The sequence below is a fragment of the Dendrobates tinctorius genome, unplaced genomic scaffold (assembly GCF_039654945.1).
Source record: "Dendrobates tinctorius isolate UK_male_01 unplaced genomic scaffold, ASM3965494v1 ptg000059l, whole genome shotgun sequence".
Taxonomy (NCBI): Eukaryota; Metazoa; Chordata; class Amphibia; order Anura; family Dendrobatidae; genus Dendrobates; species Dendrobates tinctorius.
The window spans coordinates 22,426,846-22,448,717 of NW_027361727.1; the positions used below are offsets into that span (position 1 = coordinate 22,426,846).

The following is a 21,872-nucleotide window of genomic DNA, read 5'->3' on the forward strand; positions in this document are numbered from 1 at the left end:
GCAGTATTATAGTAGTTATATTCTTGTACATAGGGGGCAGTATTATAGTAGTTATATGCTTGTACATAGGGGCAGTATTATAGTAGTTATATTCTTGTACATAGGAGCAGTATTATAGTAGATATATTCTTGTACATAGGGGCAGTATTATAGTAGTTATATTCATGTACATAGGGGCAGTATTATAATAGTTATATTCTTGTACATAAGGACCAGTATTATAGTAGTTATATCCTTGTACATAAGAGCAGTATTATAGTAGTTATATTCTTGTACATAGGGGGCAGTATTATAGTAGTTATGTTGTTGTACATAGGGGCAGTATTATAGTAGTTATATTCTTGTACATAGGAGCAGTATTATAGTAGTTATATTCTTGTACATAGGAGGCAGTATTATAGTAGTTATATTCTTGTATATAGGAGCAGTATTATAGTAGTTATATTCTTGTACATAGGGGGCAGTATTATAGTAGTTATATTCTTGTACATAGGGGGCAGTATTATAGTAGTTATATTCTTGTACATAGGAGCAGTATTATAGTAGTTATATTCTTGTACATAGGAGCAGTATTACAGTAGTTATATTCTTGTACATAGAAGCAGTATTATAGTAGTTATATTCTTGTACATAGGAGCAGTATTATAGTAGTTATATTCTTGTACATAGGGGCAGTATTATAGTAGTTATATTCTTGTACATAGGAGCAGTATTATAGTAGTTATATTCTTGTACATAGGAGCAGGATTATAGTAGTTATATTCTTGTACATAGGAGCAGTATTATAGTAGTTATATTCTTGTACATAGGAGCAGTATTATAGTAGTTATATTCTTGTACATAGGAGCAGTATTATAGTAGTTATATTCTTGTACATAGGGGCAATATTATAGTAGTTATATTCTTGTACATAGGAGCAGGATTATAGTAGTTATATTCTTGTACATAGGAGCAGGATTATAGTAGTTATATTCTTGTACATAGGGGGCAGTATTATAGTAGTTATATTCTTGTACATAGGAGCAGTATTATAGTAGTTATATTCTTGTACATAGGAGCAGTATTATAGTAGTTATATTCTTGTACATAGGGGCAGTATTATAGTAGTTATATTCTTGTACATAGGAGCAGTATTATAGTAGTTATATTCTTGTACATAGGGGCAGTATTATAGTAGTTATATTCTTGTACATAGGAGCAGTATTATAGTAGTTATATTCTTGTACATAGGAGCAGTATTATAGTAGTTATATTCTTGTACATAGGGGCAGTATTATAGTAGTTATATTCTTGTACATAGGAGCAGTATTATAGTAGTTATATTCTTGTACATAGGAGCAGTATTATAGTAGTTATATTCTTGGACATAGGAGCAGTATTATAGTACTTATATTCTTGTACATAGGGGCAGTATTATAGTAGTTATATTCTTGTACATAGGAGCAGTATTATAGTAGTTATATTCTTGTACATAGGAGCAGAATTATAGTAATTTTCTTTTTTATATGGGCAGGTTTATTGGAGTTAACCTATGTTTTCATATAATATGAATTTGAAATGCTTATTAATTTTCTTTGCTATATGTGCTGTATTTCATCTATTTGCAGTTTGCTCAGGCTTCCCCAGTCAATCGCATCTTTTATATCGTTTTTTTACACCAGACCTCAGAAAGGATTTGTTTAGGATGCTTTAAGAGGGAACTTCTTAAGGTTGCTGACAGGTCCCTTATAAGATCGTATGTGAAGCATTTTTCTGATTGTGGTTGAAGGTTGTATTGACTACGAGCAAAATAGAAAGTGCATTAGATACCTTCATGTTCATATCCATGATCGTCACCTGAATCCTAAAAAAAAAATTGCATAAAAGTTTGTCTGCATATTTTGTACCAAATTACAACCAAACTTAAACTGAACACGGCTTCTGATATTAGAGATATTCTATATTAGAAAATCTTTAAACAGCAGTTTTTAAACCTGATCTTATTAGATTTACATTTCTGCATTTGTATTGAGAATTTTTTTTTTATTCCGGATTTCTTGTTCTTTTTGGTAGAAGCATTATTCAACTTCATTAGAATAATTTAGTAGAAGCCCCTACTCTCCATGTTTTGCGGCTGTTAGACAGCTATTAAACATGCAGGGATTTCCTGCCATACACGGTAATGCCATAGCTAGATTGGCTACTAGCATCACTGTGATTGGCCGGCAGCATTGATCATTGGGTTTTATATAAGTGCCGGTGATGCGATGCTCGGCACACTTCCTCTGGAAGCAGCTCAGGGAGAGTCTATCTAGGAGGAAGAGTTAAGATTAGAGCAGGCATATAGGTAGTGTTCAAACGCTATTGTAGTACTTGTATACCACTGCTGCACCATTAAAACAAACTTCCTTTTTTTCAGGTCGACATACTGTCCTTTCACTATGTAAAACCACCTGTTACGTGCATTCAATGTAGGGATAACTGGTGGAGGAGGGATAGTTTTGGATTAGAGACATATAGGCAGGGTTTATTGCCTTACAGTCCTTCTATAGGCATACTGCTGCAACCTAAAAACAAAAGTCCTTTTCAGGGCTGCATATTTTCTTTTCCCTTTTAATACTAGAATGTTTGTAGGCATATACTACGTACCTAATTTAAAATATGCAAGGCATGCGGTAAAGGACGGGAAAGTGGACGTGCTGCTGATGGTGCACACAGAGGCCTAGGCCGTGAGCCAGGTGAAACTGTGCCTGCTGCGGGAGCAAACGTGCTCATTCTCGAGATCTAGTTTTCTATCCCACTTTGCAGGGGTCATCATCAACAGGATCATCATGCTCCAAATTTTTAGAGGGTGATCATGCCGCCCTCTCTCCAAATTTTTTGAGGGTAAGCAGGTGGCCCTTGCTCATAATTTTAAAAGGGTCATCATGAAACCCATGCTCTTAATTTCTCCAGGGTGTGTATAATGCTTCCCTTTATAATTTCTATAGGATCCTGTATGTATGAGGCCTACCTCTGCCATTCTCTTACATGTATATCCCTAGGGGTAAATGTTTTTCTTCCCTTAGGCTACGTTCACACGTAGCGGAACTCTCACGGAAGTTACTGCGAGAATTCCGGAATTCCATTCCGCGGGAAAATCGTATTTTAAATTCCCGTGATTTTTCCGCTGAAAAACTAGCGATTTGCAAGCGTAATTAGCTTGCAGAATGCTAGCGTTTTCCAAGCGATCTGTAGCATCGCTTGGAGAACTGATTGACAGGTTTGTCACACTTGTCAAACATAGTGTTTGACAAGTGTGACCAACTTTTTACTATTGAGGCTGCCTATGTGGCATCAGTAGTAAAAGATAAAATGTAAAAAATAATAAAAAAAATATTGTTATTCTCACCTTCCGGCTTCCCGCGCAGGCTTCCCGTCTCTCTCCACGCTCCCGGTCCAAATAATCCTTTGCGCGAATGACCGCAAGACGTCGCGCTCACACGACGTCATCGCGAATGACCGTGAGACATCGCACTCCTGCGAGATCGCGACGTCATCGCGGTCATTCTCGCAAAGGTTTACTGGGACAGGGAGCGTGGAGAGGCGGGAAGGCTGCGCGGGACGCCGGAAGGTGAGAATAACAATATTTTTTATTTTAATTCTATTTTTTACAGGGATATGGTACCCACAGCCCAGAGGACAGTCTCCTCTCCTCCGGACCGTGGGTACCTTCCGCAAATGTTCTGCTTACTTATCGCATGGTGTGCACAGCCACAAGCGGAACCTAAGCAGAACAATGCATTCCTATGGGTGCGGAATCGCGGCGATTCTGCTAAATTAATGAGCATGCTGGGTTTTTTTCCACGAAGCGATTCCGCCGTGGAAAAAAACGCAGCATTAGCACAGCATTGCGGAATCCCATAGGATTGCATGGGATGCTTATTGTTCACGTTTTTGCGGCAAAATCGCGCGTTTAAAACCGCCGCGAAAACGCGAAAAAACCGCGAGGTGTGAACTCAGCCTTACACTTAGTGAATAGGTTTTCTAAGAGTTCCACTCCTTAAAAATGCAAAAATCTTTTCTGAGCCCCCCATCTACATGTCTTCCAGGATACTTCTAGTTTTTGGCAGCACTTGAATCTAGGGCATTCGATTTTTGAGTCTTGGAGTCCCACTATCTAACAATTTTAACAAAATATGTAAGAGACACTCTTATCTATAACACAGGGTATATCGGAGTCCTTTCTTCTTCCTTCTAATTTTTGGCAGTTCTTGTATTGTCCGTAGAGTCACTGTGAGTTTAAAAGTCCCTCCTTCATAAATGAAATATCTGACCATGTCACACATAATGCCCAGAATTACATTTACTGCTGACTACTGGTGGATGTAGCTTTATTTCCCGCTCTATCATGCCACCTAATGTAGTCATGGGTGATGGGGAAATATGGCGAGAGATGGCTGGCTATTTAATTTTTAATTTTGCCTTTTTTGACTTGTATACAAGTCATTATAGAGGAGAGAATGTTTCCTAACATTTTTCCTGTAAAATCCATTTTATCTTTGGTTTTGTATGGTTTATTGTCAGTCCGTAAAAGTGGTGTAATACTCTGACAACATTGTTCCCAGCAGTGCCCTGTGAGTCAGATGCGTCCAGGGGTCTTCTCCACGCGGGTCCTATTCCATTTGAGTGCTATTTTCATCCATTTCTGCAGTGTTTTTGTCTCCCCAGTCCTCCTGTTAGAGTCTTCCAGAAAAGTACTCGAGTTTTCTCATTAATTTCCATTATACTAGGTACTCGAATCGAGCCGTCCGAGCATCTGATCTGCTTGATTCAAGTACCGACCACTCGAGCATTTTAGAGCTCGATCATCACTATATATTATACACTGAATAAAGTTGTATCAAGAAAAATAGAACAAAACTAATATATATATATATACAGTACAGACCAAAAGTTTGGACACACCTTCTCATTAAAAGAGTTTTCTTTATTTTCATGACTATGAAAATTGTAGATTCACTCTGAAGGCATCAAAACTATGAATTAACACATGTGGAATTATATAATTAACAAAAAAGTGTGACACAACTGAAAATATGTCTTATATTCTAGGTTCTTCAAAGTAGCCAACTTTTGCTTTGATTACTGCTTTGCACACTCTTGGCATTCTCTTGATGAGCTTCAAGAGGTAGTCACCGGAAATGGTCTTCACTTCACAGGTGTGCGCTGTCAGGTTTAATAAGTGGGATTTCTTGACTTATAAATGGATTTGGGACCATCAGTTGTGTTGTGCAGAAGTCTGGTGGATACACAGCTGATAGTCCTACTGAATAGTCTGTTAGGCTGGAGTCACACACAAGGTAGAAAAATACGGACCGTATTTTACGTCCGTAATACGCATAAATGGTCCCTAAATAGTGCTCCGTATGTCATCCGTTGTCAGGGTGTGGCCACGTATTTTTCTCATGTAAGCATCCGCATGTAATCCGTATGGCATCCGTAAACCGTTTTTTTCTCGCAGACTTGCAAAACGGACATATAATGGAGCCCAATGACAGGTTTTCAAATCCAAACGAAAGAATAGATATAGACACATAGAATACATATATATATATATATATATACATGTCATTGAGACACATATATATATATATATATTTATATTTCACAGAGTTCTTCATAGCAGAATAGCCGCTAATTCAATTGCCGGCTTCTATCAAATCATTCCCCAACCCGACATGAAATGACACATGGGTTACATACAGTAAACCATTTCATTTCATGGTTTTTTTTTATATGTCCCTGACTAATAATTAGATGAGGGTTTGTGTGCAAAATTTGGGAGGTGTAGGTGTTAATTTAATGGGTTAATTCGTTGTAAAAAAATGCGTGGGCTCCCGCTGTAATTTGTCAATCAGAGAGGTAAAGCAGGTGAGTGAGGGCAGATTTTAATAGCCATGAGAGGGACCATTGTTTTAGGCCCCCCCCGGGCTACAAAAATCTGCCCCCAGACACCCCAGAAATGGCACATCTATAAGATGTGCCAATTCTGGCACTTATCCTCTCTATTCCCATTGCCCTGTAGCGGTGGCGAATGGGTTAACATAACAAAGGGTTAATGTCACCATTCGATGGTGAGGTGACATTAAGCCGACCTCACTGAGGCTACGGGGAGTCCCCGGCTGATCTGTGAATGAACTAATGACCATGGGAAAAAAGTCAGAAACTTTCCCACGGTAACTAGATCATCTACAGGCAGCCATTGAGGCTGCGCAGAGCTGAATCAATTCATTTTGTAGTAGATTGCAGTGGGGCTGGTCGCATTAGCACTGGACCTCATTGTAAACTATTTAACCCCTTCTGATGGATTGTAGCGTGGGACATGACTGAACAGCGGAGAGGTAAGGATATTGGTGATTTTTTATGTTATTTTTGTTGCAGGTCATGGTTTTATTTTGGATTACCAGACTAATAAAAATTTGTCAAAAACTTGGTGTATTTATTTCATTAAAAAGACTTTTTAATTAATGTCTGTGTGTGGTTTTTAACCCTTTCTTAATATAGGGTTAATAATGGATCGATGTCTTATTGACACCTCTCCATTATTAATCGGCTTAATGTCACCTTACCATCGAATGGTGACATTAACCCTTTGTTATATTAACCCATTCGCCACCGCTACTGGGCAATGGGAATAGAGAGGATAAGTGCCAGAATTAGCACATCTTATAGATGCGCCATTTCTGGGGTGTCTGGGGGCAGATTTTTGTAGCCGGGGGGGCAAAAACAATGGTCCCTCTCATGGCTATTAAAATCTGCCCTCACTCACCTGCTTTACCTCTCTGGTTGACAAATTACAGCGGGAGCACACACATTTTTTTACAATGAATTAACCCCTTAAATTACACCTACACCTCCCAAATTTTGCACACAAACCCTCATCTAATTATTAGTCAGGGACATATAAAAAAAAACATGAAATGAAATGGTTTACTGTATGTAACCATGTGTCATTTCATGTCGGGTTGGGGAATGATTTGACAGAAGCCGGCAATTGAATTAGCGGCTATTCTGCTATGAAGAACTCTGTGAAATATAAATATATATGTGTCTCAATGACATGTGTGTATATATATATATATATATATATATGTATTCTATGTGTCCAGATCTATTCTTTCGATTCTTTATTAAACCTGTCAGTGTGATTTTACTGTATAGCGCACTGAATTGCCGGCTTTTCTAAAAGACACAGGGTGCGTATTTCTCGCAAGTCACACGTGTGGTCCGTGTGTAATGCATATTTTTAGTGCACCCATAGACTTGCATTGGCGTACTACGGCCGTAGCACGCTGAAAATCGCAGCATGCTGCGATTGGCACGGACCGTAAAATATTCGCAAGAAAAATACGGCTGATGGGAGCAAACCCATAGAGAATTATTGGTCCGTGTGCAATGCGTTTTTTTATCGCCTCTCACTCGTCCGTATTCCTCTCTAGTGTGACGCAGGCCTTAGAATTTGTATTATGGCAAGAAAAAAGTAGCTAAGTAAAGAAAAACAAGTGTCCATCATTACTTTAAGAAATGAAGGTCAGTCAGTCTGAAAAATTGGGAAAACTTTGAACGTGTCCCCAAGTGCAGTGGCAAAAACCATCAAGCGTTACAAAGAAACTGGCTCACATGAGGACCGGCCCAGGAAAGGAAGACCAAGAGTCACCTCTGCTGCGGAGGATAAGTTCATCCGAGTCACCAGCCTCAGAAATCGCAGGTTAACAGCAGCTCAGATTAGAGACCAGGTCAATGCCACACAGAGTTCTAGCAGCAGACACATCTCTACAACAAGTGTTAAGAGGAGACTTTGTGCAGCAGGCCTTCATGGTAAAATAGCTGCTAGGTAACCACTGCTAAGGACAGGCAACAAGCAGAAGAGACTTGTTTGGGCTAAAGAACACAAGGAATGGACATTAGACCAGTGGAAATCTGTGCTTTGGTCTGATGAGTCCAAATTTGAGATCTTTGGTTCCAACCACCGTGTCTTTGTATGACGCAGAAAAGGTGAACGGATGGACTCTACATGCCTGGTTCCCACCGTGAAGCATGAAGGAGGAGGTGTGATGGTGTGGGGGTGCTTTGCTGGTGACACTGTTGGGGATTTATTCAAAATTGAAGGCATACTGAACCAGCATGGCTACCACAGCATCTTGCAGCGGCATGGTATTCCATCCGGTTTGCGTTTAGTTGGACCATCATTTATTTTTCAACAGGACAATGACCCCAAACACACCTTCAGGCTGTGTAAGGGCTATTTGACCAAGAAAGAGAGTGATGGGGTGCTACGCCAGATGACCTGGCCTCCACAGTCACCAGATCTGAACCCAATCGAGATGGTTTGGGGTGAGCTGGACCGCAGAGTGAAGGCAAAAGGGCCAACAAGTGCTAAGCATCTCTGGGAACTCCTTCAAGACTGTTGGAAGACCATTTCCGGTGACTACCTCTTGAAGATCATCAAGAGAATGCCAAGAGTGTGCAAAGCAGTAATCAAAGCAAAAGGTGGCTTCTTTGAAGAACCTAGAATATAAGACATATTTTCAATTGTTTCACACTTTTTTGTTAATTATATAATTCCACATGTGGTAATTCATAGTTTTGATGCCTTCAGAGTGAATCTACAATTTTCATAGTCATGAAAATAAAGAAAACTCTTTGAATGAGAGGGTGAGTCCAAACTTTTGGTCTGTACTGTATATATATATATATATATATATATATATAGAGAGAGAGAGAGAGAGAGAGAGAGACGAGCTGTACAGCGTCCAGTGTGGTGAGAATGTACTTACAATATAACCATCTCCTCCGCCTGTGAAGAGACGTGATATAATATGTTCATTATTTCAATTCTTCACAGTAAATACGTATAAGGACACATTACTATAGGAATTGTAAGATTTGAAGATTAAAGTTTGTAAATAGAGAAATTACAAGTTACACATCAACAACTTCTTAAGGGAACAACAGGTGGAGTATTTTGCTCTTGCTGGGCAGCGAGCTACTTTTAGGGCTCAGTCACACGGCTGTATAACATGGACGATGATTGCAACACAATGCACATACTGGCTGCCAGCTCTCCTGACCCGAGTGTGACAGCATGTATCTCTATGCAGCTGTTATGCTTGGGTCAAGTAAGCCGACGGCCAGTACATGCATTGCGGTTTGATCTTTGGCAAGTAATATGGCCATCTGACTGCCATTAAACTGATCCTCGTGGTCCCCACTACTCTCGGTACAGATCCTTCTGGTCTCTATTGCTCCCGGTACAAATCCTTGTGGTCCTCACTGCTCCCGGTACAGATAATTTTGGTTCCCACTGCTCCCAGTACAGATCCCTGTGGTCCCTACTGCTACCAGAACAGATTCTTGTGGCCCTCACTGCTTGTGATACAGATCCCTGTGGTCCCCACTGCTCCTGATACAGATACTTGTGGTCCCCACTGCTCCTGATACAGATACTTGTGGTCCCCAATGCTCCGGATACAGATACTTGTGGTCCCCAATGCTCCGGATACAGATACTTGTGGTCCCCAATGCTCCTGATACAGATACTTGTGGTCCCCAATGCTCCTGATACAGATACTTGTGGTCCCCAATGCTCCTGATACAGATACTTGTGGTCCCCAATGCTCCTGATACAGATACTTGTGGTCCCCAATGCTCCAGATACAGATACTTGTGGTCCCCAATGCTCCAGATACAGATACTTGTGGTCCCCACTGCTCCTGATACAGATACTTGTGGTCCCCAATGCTCCTGATACAGATACTTGTGGTCCCCAATGTTCCGGATACAGATACTTGTGGTCCCCAATGCTCCAGATACAGATACTTGTGGTCCCCACTGCTCCTGATACAGATACTTGTGGTCCCCAATGCTCCTGATACAGATACTTGTGGTCCCCAATGCTCCTGATACAGATACTTGTGGTCCCCAATGCTCCTGATACAGATACTTGTGGTCCCCAATGCTCCGGATACAGATACTTGTGGTCCCCAATGCTCCTGATACAGATACTTGTGGTCCCCAATGCTCCTGATACAGATACTTGTGGTCCCCAATGCTCCGGATACAGATACTTGTGGTCCCCAATGCTCCAGATACAGATACTTGTGGTCCCCACTGCTCCTGATACAGATACTTGTGGTCCCCAATGCTCCGGATACAGATACTTGTGGCCCTCACTGCTTGTGATTAGATACTTGTGGTCCCCACTACTGACTTTATCACATTTAATGAACATACCATTTATAACTACTCTGATTTTATTTACATGGATTTTCTAGCTGAAAAACGGACAGAAAAATCTTGGAAAACTATTTTTGGATGCATTTTTGGTTGTGTTGACACGTTTGTGCATGCAGCATTTTTTTGTTTGTCTCTTTTGATTCTGAAGACAAATTTGGAGAATTTTTTCAAACAGAAACACCTCAATAATTAATATGTTGCTTCTTTTAATTTTTTATTTTTGAAAATAAACAGCACAATGTGCGCTCTAGGCACATGTCTCGTAGTGATGGATAGGAAACATTCAAAGAAATTTTTTTTCAAGGTGGATATTGGATCAGTATTTGTTGAAAAGTCACATAAAAAAAACTGTGTAAAAAAGTGTACAAAATTTTCACACACATTTTTAATACATCAAATAAATGACAATGATTTGTGAAAGTGATGTAGGTTAGGCAAATGAAGTGCTGGAAGTGACAGGTAACACATGTCGCCTGTCCGGGAACTCTGCACTAATGTGGCAGCACAGGTCAGATGTATGTGGGGGATGATTGCTCTTAGGAAAAGCTTGGATATATGTTAAGGGCATTTACAGATCTGGAGTGGCTAAGAACGATTATATACAAAATCTGACCTGTGGTGCGACACCGGGACAAAGAACCCGGAGGATTGAAATGTATAATAAGGCTGGAGTCACACACAATGTATAAAAATACGGACGAAAATCGCAGCAATGTTCCCTGAACAGTGATCTGTATGTCATCCGTATGCAATGCGAGGGTGCTATTTTCTCACATCTAAGCATCCGTGTGACATCCATATGGCATCCGTATGGCGAGATTTTCTCGCCGGCTTGCAAAATAGACATATAATGGATCCATGGGCTCAAATATTCGTGAAAACATACAGTATATATACTGTGTGTGTATATATATATATATATATATATATATATACGGTATATATTTATATTTCATACAGAGCTACATAGCAGAATAGGTGATAATTCAATTGTTGGCTTCTGTAAAATCATTACAGAACCCGACAGGGTATGAGACATGGTCTACATAAAGTAAACCATTGTATATCTGTTAGATTTATTTATATCCCTCACTAATACTGTTAGTAGTGTATGTGTAAAATTTTGGAGCTGTAGGTGTTAAATTAAAGGATTAATTCATGTAAAAAACTGGTGTGGGCTCCTGCGCAATTTTCTCCGCCAGAACGGGAAGTAGTTTTCAGTCACTATGTGGTGGTAATATGTTGTCTGGCCATGGTGTGGCGGTATTTGTTCCTTGTATGTGCTATTATTTGGTCACTATGTGGTGGTAACATGTGGTCTGGTCAAGGTGTGATGGTATTTGTTCCTTGTATGTGGTATTATTGGTCACCATGTGGTGGTAATATGTGGTCTGGACATGGTGCAGTGGTATTTGTTCCTTGTATGTGATATTATTCCGTCACTGAGGTGGTAATATGTGGTCTGCACATGGTGTGGCAGTATTTGTTCCTTGCATGTGGTATTATAGGTCACTGTGGTAGTAATATGGTGTCTGGTCATGGTGCAGTGGTATTTGTCCTCTGTATGTGACATTATTGGTCATTTTAAAAATTGAAAAATAAATAAAAATATACCTAAATTGCATTGGATATTTTAACAAATGTTTAATAGGTTGGAGTAGAGTAGGGCCTGGCCAAACAAGTCTACCTTGTAGTGGGTGGCGGCTTTAAAAATCTTTTGGCCAAATCAAAAGCTGCTGGCTATATGTGTGATCTGGTGATGGGAACTGTTAATGTGTGATTGGTGAGAAGTGGAGTTTTTCCAAGAGAGAGCGGTGGGACTGTGGACAGTTCGAGGGGTGGAGGTGGGCCTGGGGTGGAGCCTGGGTGGAGTCTCAAGGGGGCCCCCAAAATTTTGCCAGTATGGGGCCCCAAAATTCCTAGTGGCAGCCCAGATAAGAAGGCATGGAGAGGAAGGTAGGCAGTCTCAATGCTGGAATCCAAATTCTGAGAGGTGGCAGGGATAAAGCTGGGGGGGTGCTAATCCCGCTGGTGAACACAGCACTAGATAAGGTAGAAAGAAAATTGTAGATAGCAGACCATCCAGGTAAAAATCATACAAGTTTATCTGGTCCATAGCTAATAGAAAAAATGCATAAAAACAACCTGATGCGTTTCTTAGTCTTCCTATGGCTAAGGGTGCACACTGCACCAGAAACGCATCAGGTTGTTTTTATGTGGTTTTTCTTTTAACTATGGACTAAATAAACTTGTGTGATTTTTACCTGGATGGTCTGCTATCTACAATTCTCCTTCTACCTTATACACACTATACTGCCAAGATTATGGGGACCGTCCATGCCTAACAATTAAGTTTAGGACTTTCAGCCGCATCCATTGCCAACAGGTGCGTAAAGTCAAGCACACAGTCATGCAGCTTCCACAGACAAACTTTGGGATCTGACTTACGGTAGTGGAAGATTTTATAGAAAGGTGGAGGGTAACGAACTATTGGGCGCAAATACCTGGAGGTTCGTAACCTTCACTTTCCACATATGAATCCTTTAAGGAAAAAAAAAATATCTTAGAAAACATTTCTTTATTGTATTTTCAATAACACAACTGCAGTTACAGCATAAAATGTGCACAGTTTCTTCATTAGAGATTCTGTGTATTAGGGAATGATTAACCCCTTAACACCCTGCTCTGTGATATTGAGGAGTCAGGCAGTTCCTGTGAGAAGTGCAGGCGCAGGAGCTGTGCGTAGCGTTATTACTTGTGGATGTCATTGTATTATGCAATCAACAACCCGCTCTATCCCTGGCATGGGAGACAATCCTGAACCCTAGCTATTTAACCCCCTTACTACCACTCCCATTTTCAGTATGGTTCACCACTGCAGTAATACGCCGCAATCAAATTTAGGCCTTTCTATTTCCATTTGTGTTGATGAACTGTGCGCCCTGACCTGCTATCGCTGGGCTGAAAAACCCTAAAATATATGCTATTTTCTCTGCCCTCATCTGTGATAGTCCCCCCCTGATTGGCTGCGCTAGCCTACCTGATGTGATAACCACAAGGCGTTATGGCGATGTCTTCGCAGCCATGCCTGACTCCACTTGAGTCCGATCTCTGGCTGATGCAATGTTTGGCAATGTGTAAAATGGCGTCAGGCATTACTTTATCAATTTGCATGAACTAAATTGCAAAAATATTTGAATTCGCCAAAATCTTCAAATTTCATGAAATTCGACTTGAAGTCAATGGGCAGCGGATCAATTCTATCAACTCTAGAAGGAAACATCTAATAAAAATGAACATTTGCATCTCGCTCAGACTACCCCCACTGTTATGACATTTCAAAAGGCCACATATCCAATTCCAAACACTAATGGCAGCTATGGTGGATGTGGGATAAACCTGCCAAATATAAGAAGTTAAAACTTAGTCTGTATAATTGAACGTATCTTAGATTTGGTGTGCAACACAAATTTACAATCGGAATCAAAAATATTTGTGCCCACCATGAACTTTGGGATCCACACTATAAAGGATCACTAATATGTGGGGACACCATTAATGCCTGGAGGGCAATACCTAAGAAATACAATTTATCTTTTCATTATCCTGTTTAAATAGGGACATCTAGGTGCATTCAGGGTGAGCAGGGGGCGTCACATTGCGTTCAAGCTACGTGTCACAATCCATGTTTGGGTCTGTGGCAGATCTGGGCTCACATTTAACCTTTTTTTTCCTTCAAGCCTGTGGCTTAATGTTAGTTTTTGCCCCTGGTGGCTGCCGGTATTATTACAACCTTAGTGGCTGCTAATGGGTTTTTGCCCCCGGTGGCCGCTGGGGTTATTACAACCTTAGTGGCTGCTAATGGGTTTTTGCCCCCGGTGACCGCCAGTATTATTACAACCTTAGTTGCCGCTAATGGGTTTTTGCTCCCGGTGGCCGCTGGGGTTACTACATGTTTAAATTAGCCAGCAGGTGTTAACCCTCTCCTCCTTCCTATAAAAGGGTGTCAGGTGCTCTGGATCACGGTTGGTGATACTGGTCCTTCCCGAACCAAGCTTGGAGGAGAGAGGAGCTATTTGGAGCAGTGCTTTGCAGCTAATCTAGAGCTTTGGTGCTCAGCTGTTCAGTTGGAAGCTGTATCCGGGTGCCGTACTCTGTTGCCTCAGGAGCATTGGCAACAGAGAAGGCTAAATTGTTTGTTTTCCCCTGTTCGTTATTTTTCCTGGTGTTATATTAGTACAGCGGTGGGACCAGTGTCCGCACTAGAGAGTTCCCTAGTAAGGGATAGGTGCAGGGCTAGTGAGGGACTGAGGTATCCTGGTCGGCGACAGGTTGAAAGAACCTGTATAGGGAATGTGAGGAATGTTCAGGGGCACAGCCTCAGGAGAGTGCAGGAGGTGTCCATGTCCCCGTTCCCTATTGTAGGGCCACTGTTGTAACTGTGTCCCCAGAGTTCCCTTGTTTGTCTTGTTGTTTTAGTTACCGACCTGCTGGTCGCGTCACACAGGACAAGTCACTACGTGACGCGAGGGTGCCAACCTCCGCTGGTAGGAAGGGTGTAATAGGGCCTATTGTTAATATCTACTAATATTGGACCGTCTGGTTGCAATTTTTCGATAAATTTGTCTGTGATAATATTTTAACGGTTTAAATAAAGTTTAGTTTTAGGATATGGTTTTCATGTTAGACTACTGAAGAACTTATCATCAAATACAGACTTGGCCCCTTCCAAAATATTCTGTGTGCTCTGATAAAGTAATGTAAAGGGTAAGGTTTCTGCTTGGGGAGAATGTGAAGTCAGCATATGGAGACTTATAGAACATGCAATGCTCCCTTGGGAATTTAAATATGCAAATATGCTCTTCCAACCATTTTGTTGATGCTGAGCCTGACGGAGAATTCCTTCATTTTTATTGTCACGAAACAATCATTGACCTCAGGGAGACCAGTCAAAGAAAACACTGCGGCAGCCGGCAAAGGCGCTCAATCAGTGAAATCCTAGGTGCATTGCTCCCTGGGAAATACGAATATGCAAATAAAGTCCGTGGAGCCTCATTTAAGAGTCTCAAACACGGGACTAGCCAGATCTTCCTCCAGGGAAGGACCCAGCCAAGGAGTGGTTCCTTTCGGAAACCACCATTACCACCATATTAAGTGGCCCTTTAAGTCAATATCCAGCTCTTTATGAGTTTACAGATATGACAAGGGAAATACCAAGGCCAGGTATCCATCCACAGACAGCGGTTTCGGGGTGTTACCCCTCATCAGTGTGGAGTAGGATTCTGGCTAGGTTGGAGCAATGCCTAGTAGACCAACATCAGAAACAATCACTGACCTCAAGGAGACCAGTCAAAGAAAACACTGCAGCAGCCGGCAAAGGCGCTCAATCAGTGAAATCCTAGGTGCATTGCTCCCTGGGAAATACGAATATGCAAATAATAATATTTGCATATTCATTTTTATTGTGTATCAAGCTGTTGATTTGGAGACTCTGTCTTCTTTCTCGGGAGGCATTTGTTATTGTAATATATTTGTAAAACCCCCATAGCTGAAATTCTACACTTCAAATCCAGTTTAATTGGGAACAGAAACTAAATTATGTGACTGTCCAAATACTTCTGGACCCAACTGTATATGATACAGATAAAGCACCCATATATTATACATTACCCAGCACTGGTGAGGAATGTACTTACCTCATCATTGTATCCTGCTAGAAGACAAAATATATATTTCTTTTAACTTGAGTGACTCATAATAAGCAAAAAAAAAACATTTCTACACATAGGGAGGTTAATGCTCTCATGAAGCTCAGCCACAGATTGTATTCTTATATATAGGGAGCTGTATTATAGTAGTTATATTCTTGTACATAGGGGCAGTATTATAGTAGTTATATTCTTGTACATAGAGGCAGTATTATAGTAGTTATATTCTTGTACATAGGGAGCAGTATTATAGTAGTTATATTCTTGTACATAGGGAGCAGTATTATAGTAGTTATATTCTTGTACATAGGGGCAGTATTATATTAGTTATATTCTTGTACATAGGGGCAGCATTATAGTAGTTATATTCTTGTACATAGGGAGCAGTATTATAGTAGTTATATTCTTGTACATAGGAGCAGTATTATAGTAGTTATATTCTTGTACATAGGGCCAGTATTATAGTAGTTATATTCTTGTACATAGGAGCAGTATTATAGTAGTTATATTCTTGTATATAGGGGCAGTATTATAGTAGTTATATTCTTGTACATAGGAGCAGTATTATAGTAGTTATATTCTTGTACATAGGAGCAGTATTATAGTAGTTATATTCTTGTACATAGGGAGCAGTATTATAGTAGTTATATTCTTGTACATAGGAGGCAGTATTATAGTAGTTATATTCTTGAACATAGGGGCAGTATTATAGTAGTTATATTCTTCTACATAGGAGCAGTATTATAGTAGTTATATTGTTGTACATAGGGCCAGTATTATAGTAGTTATATTCTTGTACATAGGAGCAGTATTATAGTAGTTATATTCTTGTACATAGAGGCAGTATTATAGTAGTTATATTCTTGTACATAGGGAGCAGTATTATAGTAGTTATATTCTTGTACATAGGAGGCAGTATTATAGTAGTTATATTCTTGAACATAGGGGCAGTATTATAGTAGTTATATTCTTCTACATAGGAGCAGTATTATAGTAGTTATATTCTTGTACATAGAGGCAGTATTATAGTAGTTATATTCTTGTACATAGGGGCAGTATTATAGTAGTTATATTCTTGTACATAGGGGGCAGTATTATAGTAGTTATATTCTTGTACATAGGGGGCAGTATTATAGTAGTTATATTCTTGTACATAGGGGGCAGTATTATAGTAGTTATATTCTTGAACATAGAGGCAGTATTATAGTAGTTATATTCTTGTACATAGGAGCAGTATTATAGTAGTTATATTCTTGTATATAGGGGGCAGTATTATAGTAGTTATATTCTTGTATATAGGGGCATTATTATAGTAGTTCTATTCTTGTACATAGGGCACAGTATTATAGTAGTTATATTCTTATACATAGGGGGCAGTATTATAGTAGTTATATTCTTGTACATAGGGGCAGTATTATAGTAGTTATATTCTGGTACATAGGAGCAGCATTATAGTAGTTATATTCTTGTACATAGAGGCAGTATTATAGTAGTTATATTCTTGTATATAGGGGGAAGTATTATAGTAGTTATATTCTTATACATAGTGGCAGTATTATAGTAGTTATATTCTTGTACATAAAGGCAGTATTATAGTAGTTATATTCTTGTACATAGTGGCAGTATTATAGTAGTTATATTCTTGTACATAGGGGCAGTATTATATTTGTTATATTCTTATACATAGGGGGCAGTATTATAGTAGTTATATTCATGTACCTAGGGGGCAGTATTATAGTAGTTATATTCTTGTACATAGGAGCAGTATTACAGTAGTTATATTCTTGTACATAGAGGCAGTATTATAGTAGTTATATTCTTGTGCGTAGGGACAGTATTATAGCAGTTATATTCTTGTGCATAGGGGACAGTATTATAGTGGTTATATTATTGTACATAGGGGGCAGTATTATAGTAGTTATATTCTTGTACATAGGAGCAGTATTATTGTAGTTATATTCCTGTACATAGTGGCAGTATTATAGTAGTTATATTCTTGTACATAGGGGCAGTATTATAGTAGTTATATTCTTGTACATAGGGGCAGTATTATAGTAGTTATATTCTTGTACATAGGGGCAGTATAATAGTAGTTATATTCTTGTACATAGGGGGCAGTATTATAGTAGTTATAATCTTGTACATAGGGGCAATATTATAGTAGTTATATTTTTGTACATAGGAGCAGTATTATAGTAGTTATATTCTTGTACATAGGGGGCAGTATTATAGTAGTTATATTATTGTACATAGGGGGCAGTATTATAGCAGTTATATTCTTGTACATAGGGGCAGTATTATACTAGTTATATTCTTGTACATAGTGGTAGTATTATAGTAGTTATATTCTTGTACATTGGGGCAGTATTTATTTAGGATGCTGGAAGAAGGAACTTGTCAAAGTTGCTGACAGGTCCCTTATAAGATCATATGTGAAGCATTTGTCTGATTGTGGTTGTAGATTGTATTGATGACAAGCTAAATATAATGTGCATTAAATACCTTCATGTTCATATCCATGATCGTCACCTGAATCCTAAAAAAAATTGCATAAAAGTTTGTCTGCATATTTTGTACCAAATTACAATCTAACTTAAATTGAGCATGGTTTCTGCTCTTAGAGCTCTTCTATATTAGAAAATCATTAATTAGCAGTTGTATAATTATATTTTATTTTTTGCATTTGCACTGAGGATTTTTTTTGTTCTTTTTGATATAAGTATTATTCAACATTATTAGAATAATATAGTGAAATTACAAGATGTATTATACATTGGATAATGTTGAATCAAGAATAAAAAATAAAATGTTAAAAAATATATACAGGTGCTTCTCACAAAATTAGAATATCATCAAAAAAATAATATATTTTAGTTCTTCAGTACAAAAAGTGGAACTCATATATTCTATAGAGTTATTACAGAGTGATCTATTCCTAGTGTTTATTTTTTATTAATGTTGATGATTATGGCTTCGGAAATAAATTAACTTTTTGATGATATTTTAATTTTGTCAGAAGCACTTGTCTTGTATGTACAGTTGTTCTCAAAAGTTGACATACCCCGGAAGAATTTTTGCTTTCTTGACCTTTTTTCAGAGAATACAAATGATGACACCAAAACTTTTCCTCCACTCATGGTTAGTGGTTGGGTGAAGCCATTTTTTGCCAACTACTGTGTTTTCTCTTTATAAATCATAATGACAACCCCAAAACATCCAAATGACCCTGATCAAAAGTTCACATCCCCCATTTCTTAATACCGTGTATTGCCCCCTCTACCGTCAATGACAGCTTGAAGTGTTTTGTGGTAGTTGTGGATGAGGTTCGTGTTATCATTCATATTCTCTGAAGAAAGGCCAAGAAAGCAAAAATCCTGCCGGGGTATGTAAACGTTTTGAGCACAACTCTATATATTGAACGCCAAGCTCTACAGCTTTGAGTCTGGTGAGAACGTACTTACAATATAACCATCTCCTCCACCTGTGAAGAGACGAGATATAATATGTTCATTATTTCAATCCTTCACAGTAAATATAAGGACACATTACTATAGGAATTATAAGAATTGAAGCTTGAAGTTTGTAAACACAGAAATTACATTTGAGGCTAGTTTCACACTAGCGTTACCGGGCGCAGCGCACGGCCGCGGCTAAGCTCCGCCCCCGGCTGCGCCCCCTCCGGTCAGCTCCTCCTATGGGCGCATGACGCTGCATGCGACCAGCGTACGCTATATTTAGCGATCGTATAGCAATGCTCGTACTGACCGGCAGCTCTCCTTACCCCAGTGTGACAGCTGCATAGAAATACATGCTGTCTTGCTCAGGTCAGGAGAGCTGCCGGTCAGTCCGAGCATTGCAGTGCAATCATCGTCCATGTTAACCGGCCGTCTGACTGCGCCCTAAAAGTAGCTCCCTGCCCAGTGAGAGCAAACTACTCCACATGTTGCTCCTACAAGGAGTTGTTGATGTGTAAGGCTAGTTTCACACTAGAGTTACCGGGCGCAGCGCATGGCCGCCGCTAAGCTCCGCCCCTGGCCGCGCCCCCACAGTGCATTTGGCGCACGTCGGCGCAGCGCCAAAAGGGCGGATGCACCGGCAAAAGTGTACCAATAATAATAATATAGGGTACGCTGGTCGCATGCAGCGTCATGCGCCCATAGGAGGAGGCACGGCCGGGGGCGGAGCTTAGCGGCGGCCATGCGCTGCGCCCAGTAACTAGTGTGAAACTAGCTTTACACATCAACAACTCCTTGCAGGAGCAACATGTGGAGTAGTTTGCTCTCACTGGGCAGGGAGCTACTTTTAGGGCGCAGTCAGACGGCCGGATAACATGGACGATGATTGCACTGCAATGCTCGGACTGACCGGCAGCTCTCCTGACCTGAGCAAGACAGCATGTATTTCTATGCAGCTGTCACGCTGGGGTAAGGAGAGCTGCCGGTCAGTACGAGCATTGCTATACGATCGCTGTCCGTGTTATACGGCCATCTGACTGTGCTCTTATTGTAAGTTTATATGCTTAAGGAGTTTTGGAAGCATCTTTTTGAGGCAAATCAGTTCCAAAAACACTATATAATTGCTACAAACATGGTAATATATGCAAAGAGAAAAGAACTTGAACTCTAGCACCATGTATTGGAAGCAGCGATCCTAAAAGTCAATCTCAACATTTAGGGCAGATATAGTACGCCGGCGCAGGAGCCGCGGAAGAAGTAAGAAGGAAGATGGGAGGCGCCGGACGGACCGCCCCCCCCAGGTGAGTATAAACTAACTCGTTTTTCTTATCTTTCAGGTTACATCGGGGCTTATCTACAGCATTACAGAATGCCATAGATAAGCTCCTGATGGCGGTGGCCGCATCTCATATCGGAAAAATGAGGTGACAGATTCCCTTTAAAGGGAATCTGTCAGCAGGATTTCATCTCCCAACTATTTAAATGTGCATATAGCTCTTCAAATTAAAGCCCAGTAATGCCTTTACACGGCCAGTCTATTCCTCCATTACTGCTTGAGTGATGGCTCATTTGCCTGAAATCACACAGCATAGAGGCTGTTATTCAAACAGGAGGACTGGAGGCAGCGCATGGCGGGGAATAGAGCTGGAGTGACAGAGGCTTCACTTCTACACTTTTATTTACATATCATTTGAAGCGCTGATTTCACAGTAATGGCAGAACGCATCGACCAGGTAAAGGTATTACTGGACTTGTGTTTGCACACAGAAATAGTTTGGGGTGTGATACATAAACTCAATCAAACAGCCATGCCGTTTCTACAGACAAACTTTGGGATCTGACTTATGGCAGTGGAAGATTTTATAGAAAGGTGGAGGGTAACGAACTATTGGGAGCAAATACCTGTAGATTCGTAACCTTCACTTTCCACATATGAACCCTTTAAGGAAAAAAAAAAATCTTAAATGAGAAAACATTTCTTTATTGTATTGTTAATAGCAAAACTGCAGTTACAGGATAAAATGTGCACAGTTTCTTCATTAGAGAGTCTGCGTATTAGGAAATCATTAACCCCTTAACATCCTGCTCTGTGATATTGAGGAGTCAGGCAGTTCCTGTGAGTAGTGCAGGCGCAGGAGCTGTGCGTAGCGTTATTACTTGTGAGTGTCATTGTATTATGCAATCAACACCCGGCCCGCCCTATCCCTGGGATCGGAGACAATCCTGATCCCGACCTATTTAACCCATTTTAATATGGTTCACCATTGCAGTAATACTCCACAATCAAATTTAGGCCTTTCTATTTCCATCAGTGATGAGCTGTGCGCCCTGACCTGCTATCGCTAGGATGGAAAAACCATAACATATATGCTATTTTTTCTGCCCTCTTCTTTTACACTCCCTGATTGGCTGCACTAGACTAAAGGGCCCGTTACACACAGCGATCTCTCCA

General features: G+C 40.1%; 1 protein-coding gene across 1 annotated transcript in view; it reads right to left on the bottom strand.

The window, feature by feature from the left end:
* LOC141092257 (uncharacterized) overlaps positions 1–21,872 on the bottom strand; it is a 106,055-nt gene that overhangs the window by 30,841 nt on the left and 53,342 nt on the right. Inside the window, exons 12-18 of the mRNA XM_073578252.1 lie at positions 21,323–21,359; positions 19,427–19,446; positions 18,468–18,501; positions 15,954–15,970; positions 12,762–12,798; positions 8,799–8,818; positions 1,810–1,843 (exon numbers count right to left, since the gene is read on the bottom strand). Coding sequence (XP_073434353.1) covers positions 1,810–1,843; positions 8,799–8,818; positions 12,762–12,798; positions 15,954–15,970; positions 18,468–18,501; positions 19,427–19,446; positions 21,323–21,359 — 199 coding nt within the window. The remainder of the gene's footprint in view (positions 1–1,809; positions 1,844–8,798; positions 8,819–12,761; positions 12,799–15,953; positions 15,971–18,467; positions 18,502–19,426; positions 19,447–21,322; positions 21,360–21,872) is intronic.